We start from the raw sequence: 9286 nt of genomic DNA on the forward strand, positions 1-9286 counted from the left end.
AAGTTTTTCCTTCTTCGTCTTCGCTTGTTTGCGAATTACCAAAATTCTCTCTATTTTTCTCTCATAGGAATAACGCTCTAAATCATTTTACGAAGAAGAAGCAAAGGGAGAAATGGGAACAATTATGAGTGGCGCTTTGAAATAAAATCATGCTCCTGCGCACTTAAATCGATGCATGCGTCTATTGCATGTGTCTACATATGGGTGTATAAATATGTGTAATGCGGTTGAAGTATCGACGATTTAAAAACTGCCTACCATCTTCAGTCGTCTTCAGGTGTCCATTACACGTACACCCGCACGTACACTGCCCATCATTGATCTCTTCCCGACAGTTTTAATATTACTTGTCGCAGTTACGTGCACCGACTCATTGCAGACCGATAGCCGACCAAAACATAAATCGATCTGCATGCTGAATATAATGATGTTACACCAATGGATTTACAAAGTTGGAGATTAACAGGGCCTGCAATCGATAATTCTATACACCTTGAAAATTCCTTGTTTATTGATTAGAGATTGCTTTTTGTAGTAACCTATTCATCGGATTTACTGTTGCTTCTTTTTCTTTACCCACCCAGCTATCCACTCGTGTTCACGCTGACTGCAATTTCGACTGGAACGATGATTATGACCCGGAATCTGTAACGTCGACAGAGGCGATGATTACAAAATCCTACTCCCGGACTCGCCGCTACGATTTAGCGCCATGCTTTTGGTGTCGCCCATTGGTATAGAGAATGGATGGCGCATTCCTTGTATGAGTAATGGACGAAATGTCCGCTATTGTGTGAGAAAGATGGAGCGTGATTACGAACATCGATAGTCGTAGTCAGTATCGTCAGTATAGACCCCCTATGATCGTAACTGCTATCTGTCTATTTCTATATAGTGGACACGTTTCTGGCCTCTATGCGCCATCCACTCTCTATGTCGGAGGATTAAACTAATTAGAATTTATGCTGTGGAAACGTCATAACTGGTTTGAACTACCCTAAAATTTAGTGAAATTACTAATCAGAAAACGTTACAAGGGCTGAATGCTCTTTGACCAATAGGATCACGGAAATTATTTTAAGCTGTGAAGCTATTGGTCAAGTTGCTTCTGCGTCGTGTGGGAACAGCACTTGTGAACTCGGCGTCAAAGCTATTTGGCTGGAATCACGGCCGATGTTATACGTGAGCCAAAAACGATGGATTCTCGGTTCTAGATAAGATTAAAAAGTGTGGATCGTTCCTATAGCGCGTACAGTGTCACAAGCAAGTCGTTTTCCGAAAATTCGAAATCTAATCAATGTCCGGCTTCGAAGAGAATCCCTTCGGGGAGCCAGCACTAAATGATCCCTTCGCCGTGAGTAATTCCTTGAATCTAAGGACTTGACGAAATATTTTCAAAAAGAGTATCATCACTCGGAATGGTTGCTGTATGTGACTACTTGTCAAAATTTGTCAAAATATCATCGACGTGAATCATTCTCACACGACACAATTTACATACATTTCTGCATTACGTACACATACTGGGCTATTTATGTCGTATAATCAATAGATATATTAATTAAACGGTTCGTTGTGCTTTTGGCTTGTCACATTCTTATCAATTTATTAAAAAAAAAAATTGAAAACTGTATTCTTTGGATATAGGATCCTGCTATTAGAAGGGCAGCCACATCCACACCAGCCAGCAGAGGTATAGAGGATTATAATCCATTTGCTGAACAAGGATCGCAAGGAACAGCACAAGTTCGAGGTGCTGCTAATCCACCAATCTATGGAGGCGTGGGAGCTACTCAACAGCCAGCAACTCTTCAGCCTACTAATCAAGAACCGCCACCACCACCAATATATGCACGCAGTGCACAGCAAACTGTTCCACCTACTGTAGGGAGCACGCCTTCTTCCAGTATTGATGTATGTCTTATCATTGTCATGTATATTGTACATATCATTTATATGTATATTGTACATAAAAATTATTGGGTTATAATTTTTAATAGCGACAGGAAGAAGAATGGAAAGCAAGGAGAGATGAGGAAATGAGAAATACACCTTATTATGGTAAGTTCTCATTTTAATTGTCCTTTATATATAGAGAAAAAATAATACAATTTTTTATATTTTTAGCAAGACGAAACAATTGGCCACCCCTACCAGAAAAGTGCTGCTTCCAGCCATGTTTCTATCAAGATATTGATGTTGACATACCAGCTGATTTTCAAAAGATCGTTAGGCAACTATATTATCTGTGGATGTGTATGTTTGTTTTTAAACAAAGTTTTGTTGTTATTTCATTCACATCAATTTATGTAATGATGATGTTATTTCAGTTCATGGTTGCGTAATGGTGATGAATGTCGTTGGCGGATTTGCATTGATGCTTCATGGCAAGGACTTTTCAACATTTGGATTCGCTATCCTTTATCTTATACTCTTCACTCCATTCTCTTTTCTCTGTTGGTTTAGACCGGCATACAAGGCGTTTAGGTACTCAAGTTAATAACGATGCTACTCGATTATATAGCATATTGTGGAACTTGGAAATTTTCAATTTCAGGAGCGACAGTTCCTTCAACTTTATGGTCTTTTTCTTCGTTTTCTTTTTCCAACTAATCGTTACGGTTATTCAGACGATAGGCATTCCCGGCTCCGGCACTTGGTACTATAATTACTGTACAATAGCCCTGGATATGCAAATACAGTACTCGAAATTATTAACGTCATTTAATTCCAGCGGAATAATAACTGCAATCGCAGCATTCGGATCATCAGCAGGAGACATTATTGTTGGAATTCTTCTTCTGTTGATTGCACTCGGCTATGGTATTGCTGCTGCTGGGGATCTTCTACTCTTGTCGAAGGTAATTCTGATTTCACTTAGCAAAGAGTTATTATTTTCTTGATGGAAGTTCTTGAAAAGCAAATATTACGCGTTCATCGGTGTTCCTTTCAGATTCATCGTATCTACCGCAGCACGGATGCGAGCGTTACGAAAGCGCAACAGGAATTCGCAACGACTTTCCTTCGTAACGAGCACGTACAGAATGCAGCAAGTAACGTCGCAGCGAATGCTGTCATCGCCCAGATGTCCAATACTAACCAACCTCGTTATTAACTAATCAATATTATCAGTTCCATGATAGTTCTACCGCTTAGGTATGAATTTTATCTAACCTTTAATTCGCGCAGCGGATTGAATGGATGTTTTTGGATAATTGGCGCAGGTCTAACGATATGCTTACGAACAGCACTTGGATAATTGAGTACGAAGAACTAGTGGCGGTCGAGTGACATCGGAGGTTTACGATGTGGTTCAATCGCTCTGATATTCACTTTTTCAGTACAGTGATAGTATTCGAAAATTAATTATTATACTGGAAGTAAGATATAATCACCATGTTTCGCATATAAGTCCATTCAAATTGAGATAGATTTTTTTTCATGCTTGTAACGCGTATCGAACAGCTCTTGGGAAAATTTTCATCATATGCAGTGTTTTTGAAATGACATTGCGCATGCGAATTACTTAAACGATACTTTGTACTTCGTTCTCGCGTGGACTACTGTTTGGATTGATGCGAGAGTACACGACTATAATATGGTCGCGTATGCTGCTACGGCTTAGGTAAACTATTTTCTTTTCGACTTGTAGCCGTACAGTACGCGTGTATTGACAATTCACTTGCATAGGATTTATAACGTGTTTTGTCTTACTTGAACGACGATGTGCACATATACATGACCACTTAGTCGTACATGGTCGCCATCAATGTAAGTGTACTCCTTAGAATTAACCCAGTACTGTTATCATGAAAAATTGGCAAGAAGTCGATAGTGATTTCGAACTACAAAAAAGAACTATCGCGTAAAAAAAAGTCCACTCAACGCGGAGAGACTGAAAGCCATGTATAGAAAAGATGAGTAAATACGGCTATATATTTATTGTTCTAGAATTTCTTTAGAGGATAATCGAGAGAAATGAAGATCATGTATCATTAGCGGACCATTTTTTCGCTTTTTATTTTCATTTATACTTTCTTCGGTCATATTGTTCACTCTTTTTTTTTTTCATTCAAAAACGGTATAATTTATATCGTCCCTACTAGAACATATATTCTCAGTAGGAAAAACGACAAGGCTTACTACTGACTAACACGAAGAAAAATTATGCAACAAAGGATCACTTGATATTTTTGAAGAATAAATGTTTCTTTTCCCAAATATCGTGCATAACAAACATAACAGTTTAATATTACATATAGTCGATTAGTTCATCTAGCTCGAGTTGATGCAGAATTGCCGCACCTGTAAATTATAATATCTGCTAGATACTTGAGATTATCTACATTTATAAAGAATTTTTATTTAATAGACTCTTATCCACCTTCGTCAAGATAACTTGATCTTGGGTTTCGTGGAAATGGACAGCCTATATTATCCTTGGTAGTAACTGTAGTACCGATAAGTTGAGCAGCGACAAGAGCATCCATTACGTTAACTTCATTTCGAAACATGAGTCTTGCATGACCCTCAGCCAATCTAAAATGCATGAAAAAAGACATCAAACGTGTTCATACCTATACATTTTATGTACTTAATATGCGCATTACCTTATAAGACTGTCCAACAATCGAACGGTTGTTCTTTCTGCTCTTCTGTATGGATTTGATCTATGATGAAGATAAACAGCACTCACTATCTTTGCAGCCTGCTCACTTAAAATTGGCTTGAGCGTATGAACGTATGCCAAGTATTTCCGTAAACTTTCTTCTTTCCACAAACCGTCAGTCTTTAAAAGATTCGCATGTGACACATCTCTGTAAATGAAATAACGTTTGATTACACTGTACATTGCTTAAGAATGCAACAATTAATAATCTTTTGAATTTACATTTTACTCTGATGCTGCTCCAGAGACTCAGGAGACTCGCAAGCAAGTTTTAGAATGTGATCAGAAGTAATACGGTCCCATTCTGGATTCTTATTGTCCTTCAATATCAGGATTAGATCAAATCGTGATAGGAGAGGGTTACCAAGAGTGGTCTTGTATTCCTCGTCATCGAGGAATCGACCTCCGCTGGGATTAATCGCAGCTACCACAGTGCAACGTGAATTCAAGGTACTGACAATACCGGCTTTGGCTACAGAGATCGTTTGCTGTTCCATCGCTTCGTGAACGGAGGCACGATCATGAGATCGCATTGTCGCGAATTCATCGACGCAGCAGACCCCGCCGTCCGCTAAAACCAAGGCACCGCCCTCGAGATGCCAACCATCTCCGTCCTTCACCGCGGCTGCTGTTAATCCAGCTGCTGTAGTACCAATCCCCGTGGTCAACACAGATCGCAATGCTAAACGGGATGCGGCACGAAGCAACTGAGATTTTCCTGTTCCTGGGTCCCCAATCATCAGAAGGTGTGGTTCTCCTCTGACTCTTGTTCCCGATTCATTTGTTTTTGATACTCCTCCAGCCAAAACGACTGCCATTGCCAATTTAACCGTATATAAACCATAGATCTTAAAGTAGCAATAACATTACTAAATACACGAGGAATATGATATATTATTTTCTTTGTGTTGAGTATAACAAGTACTATTCCTACTTGGGGACAAATAGAAGCGAGTAATTGATTTCTGCCCACTAGTGGATCATCACTGTAAGTCTTCCAGTAATTTGTAAAGATTTCTCGCGTTTCTTCTGTTGAGAAGGTAGACTCTAATAGCTTACGTTGTACGGAAACGCTATTTGCTATCATGACAGTAGTTGCTTCTGATCTCGTACCAGCTGTTAAATGAGGCCATCGCCTTATTACCATGCCACTGTGGGATATAAGTTTAATATAGCAGCCATAATTGATAGGCAATGCACCTAAATACAATAAAACCAAACTAACCATACATCCACATGGTCACCAGGTCTGCATTTGTCAATTAAATCATCTAACAATATTATTTGCATCCCGACTGTGTAACTACTGCTTTCATCCAACTGACATTTTTCCTATTCAACCAAAACCAAGAGTATTCCCAAAACTATCAGGTTATTATAAAATAAAGAACCTACTTGAATTTTTATTTCCTGATAATCTGCACAATCTCTTAGATGAAGTGCAGTCACATGAGTAATATTCTTGGCATGACAAGCTGAGCATTCCTTGGTATCTGGGAATATTTGCCTTTCCCATTCCAACTATTTAAACAAATCTCAATTCAGCGTTTCAAATAATTTTTTCTATCACTATACAATACAATGTAAGTAAAAAGATAACTACTTTCACTGTAGTGATGTGTTTGCATTTACGACATTCATAATGTTTGAGCAGTTTTATAACTGTCGGCTGAGAAGTTCTTACAGTGATACCTGCAGTGAAGACTAATTCTCCAATTTGACCTTGATCCACTCGTTGGGGAACAGAAGATATTCTTGTATGTATCTACAAAAGCACCAATCATATGATATATATGAAGGTACGTTGGAAAAAACTTGAACAATTATGTCATTACTCGTCTCTTAATGGTCTGTCCTTCTGCAAGCACATTTTCTTGTGCCGTGATAGCATCTTCATCACATTGAGGTAAATAGATCCTAGGTCGACGTAGAACTTTATTGGCAATTTCACAGTCAGCTTCATACAGGGATACAAAGCTGCAAGCAGTTATATTTTAAGAAAATACAAAGGTTGTGTATTGGTTCATTAAGATAATCCATACTTTAAAAAAGAGAATATTTACTCGATATTTATCGAATAACAAGACGGCTCATCTTGGGCATCCAATATTCGTCTCAAATCCTCTGAATGGTATTTTAAAAAATAATCAACTAACATGTTGTGAAATTAGCGAATTTCATTAACACGCATTTCAGATAGTACACTGTAATTGACTAACGCTTGACAAGTGTTGACCTCTACTTTGACTAGAAGACATTTTATACAGGTAATACAATTTTTAAGAAAGCAGAACATTTTGTATTTAATATGTATCAAATTTATAAGCATATCATGATTGAGGTATAATATGGTACAACACGACCGTGGGAAAACAGATTTCGCCCCATCTGGTATCATATTTTAGAAAGTTCAACTTAGCAAGGAGGATCTTTTGCTCACGCGGTTAAAAGTGCTTGGCAATCAGAATCTATACAGGATCGTACAGATAGCGCCACCATGTTTAAGTAACATTCAAAATAAAATGTGAAAGAGGCAGACTTAAGGAGAAAAAAAGAGAGGACAGAAGGACGAAAGTTCAGAGACATTGTTGCTGTCACCAATCGTACTGGTTCCCACGGCTGCACGTTCGTCTCTTTCGGTGAGAAAGTGAACATTCCCTCCCGATTACTTTGCAACAAACCACATTGGCAGCGCAGCCATTAATCAATTCCCCGTTCCACGAAATGCGATGGGTCTTGTCTCCTAATTCTGTTTGGTGGTTTCGCGCGAAACTCTGTGGTAAAAGTTACGCGGATACACTGGAATCCTTTTGTGCTCTCTCGTTCGGACGCGACGTGAATGGGTGTCAATGAAAATCCGTCAACGATAGATCGTTGCCCAGACGAGAATTCCCTATCTTTGGATTGCTGAACACTGACAAATCGCAAAGTGAACATTCGTGTATAATTGTTAAAGGTGTAATAGACTCACGTACGAGAATGGGCGAATAACAGAGTTATAGGGAGAGTGAGAGGAGAAGTGGTGAGTCTCTTTGTCATGTCAATATCTGTTAAAAGATGTAATTCTTACAATTAGTCAGAATGTGTCCGGACAGCAAAATCACTATTTACGATTTTCTAATCGAAAGGAGCAAATATTCCTAGGGATTATTTCTTGTAGACTATTATTTATTATTCTTACTTAGGCTTGCAATGCTTGGAAGGATCAGGGTATACTTTTGAGCTCTTTGAATGCTGGGGTTTCGAGGAAAATAAATCAAAAACTCGTAAAGCGAACGTTCCCGCAGGACGTGGTGCGCTCCCTGCGTCACGTGCAGGATTAATATCGTTGTGTTAATAATGCTTCTTCTTGGTATTCAGAACAAAAAATCAGAACGCCAGAGTGAAGTTTTTAGCTGTTACGTGATACGTAAAAAATATCTATTCCATGTCATACACTAAGCACTACGTTGACAGTATGTTAACCTATTCTTTGTTTTTTGTGCTACCTCTGCATTCCCTGTATGTTGTGTATTGCAGGAATCTATTACCTATTCCAACGTAAGAGGTAAGACATTAATTATCCGTTGGTCCTGGTTGCCTAGCGGAAACAATGCAATTAGCGTTAGTACGCGTAGCGGGGATATATTCAAGGGGGTAATTGGCCGCCCTGTGTACGATCAAAACTTAGCCCGTTCGTTCCATTCGGGCTAACGCGACAAGCCACGTCCTCCTACGCTGTCCGACAACTCCTCTTCGCGATGCCAGCTAGCTGCCTGCTCTTTCTCGAAAATTAGGCAATCTCCAGAGGGAAAACGGAGGGAAGCGAGGTAATATAATCTAAGAATGACACCAATAATTCAACTAATATTCGCGGCAGCGTCAACAACAGATTCTTCATCGAAAGTCCCCCTTTAGCTGGTGCATTGCATATTGTAAACAAGTGATAAAACGTCGTGAACTCGAGCGATTAGTGGCCAGTGGCAAACAAGCGAACAGCCCGATTGGGCATTGGACCGACGGCGATGCTTCTTATAGCGAAACCAGTGAAGCTTTAATTAAGAGGTCGTCGAAGGCCTGTGATAAATCGTTTGGAAAAAGAGCCACAGGCTGGCAGCTTTCATCAATCTACAGGAACATGTTCCTCTTTTTGTATCCTTATGAGAGAATACTACCATTGGCACAATACATAAACATAACCAGGAGGATAAAGTATGTTATCCGTCTGGATAAGGTAACTCCCATGGCTTAGTAGTAACAGGTCCAGCCGTTAATCACTCTGTGAAATATAATTTAATACTTGGTGACCAGGGTCCGACCACTAAAAATGAGGAACAGCTGGTAAACACGCGGACAGCCGCGGTCGCCACAGTGCAATAACAGGATAAAGGGTTGCTGTCCCTTCGACCTCTCCACCTGATTGTCAGTGGATCCCCCGAGACTACAGGATGAATTCTGTTTTCGGGAATCCTCGAGAATAGAAGGAACTCTTGGGCAGGGGAGCAGAAAAATGGGCTGAAGTATGAGTGGAAGGAGAATGGGGGAGCTTCCGGTTTGGTGGACGTGTCGGTGTAGGATAAAGCCCGAAACTCTCTCTCTCTCTCTCTCTCTCTCTCTCTCTCTCTCTCCCTCTCTCAC

General features: G+C 39.7%; 3 protein-coding genes across 3 annotated transcripts in view; 2 read left to right on the forward strand and 1 right to left on the reverse strand.

The window, feature by feature from the left end:
* The first annotated feature begins 869 nt into the window (after positions 1 to 869).
* Positions 870 to 4221, forward strand: LOC107269557 (secretory carrier-associated membrane protein 5A). Its single transcript, XM_015743547.2, has 8 exons — positions 870 to 1354; positions 1648 to 1914; positions 2001 to 2061; positions 2128 to 2256; positions 2331 to 2487; positions 2558 to 2659; positions 2735 to 2861; positions 2954 to 4221. The coding sequence occupies exons 1-8, from the start codon at positions 1298 to 1300 to the stop codon at positions 3113 to 3115; spliced, it is 1062 nt and encodes a 353-aa protein (XP_015599033.1). The 5' UTR covers positions 870 to 1297; the 3' UTR covers positions 3116 to 4221.
* Positions 4059 to 7070, reverse strand: LOC107269556 (DNA helicase MCM9). Its single transcript, XM_015743546.2, has 10 exons — positions 6733 to 7070; positions 6505 to 6646; positions 6273 to 6434; positions 6065 to 6190; positions 5895 to 6001; positions 5604 to 5820; positions 4892 to 5517; positions 4611 to 4817; positions 4385 to 4539; positions 4059 to 4305 (listed from the first exon to the last, which is right to left on the reverse strand). The coding sequence occupies exons 1-10, from the start codon at positions 6825 to 6827 to the stop codon at positions 4253 to 4255; spliced, it is 1890 nt and encodes a 629-aa protein (XP_015599032.1). The 5' UTR covers positions 6828 to 7070; the 3' UTR covers positions 4059 to 4252.
* A 247-nt stretch (positions 7071 to 7317) lies between these two features.
* LOC107269558 (zwei Ig domain protein zig-8) overlaps positions 7318 to 9286 on the forward strand; it is a 28745-nt gene continuing 26776 nt past the window's right edge. The window contains exon 1 of the mRNA XM_015743551.2: positions 7318 to 7691. The gene's annotated coding sequence lies outside the window, so the exon portion shown is untranslated. The remainder of the gene's footprint in view (positions 7692 to 9286) is intronic.

Source organism: Cephus cinctus, unplaced genomic scaffold (genome assembly GCF_000341935.2).
Source record: "Cephus cinctus unplaced genomic scaffold, Ccin1 Ccin1_scaffold0670, whole genome shotgun sequence".
In the NCBI taxonomy this organism is placed as follows: Eukaryota; Metazoa; Arthropoda; class Insecta; order Hymenoptera; family Cephidae; genus Cephus; species Cephus cinctus.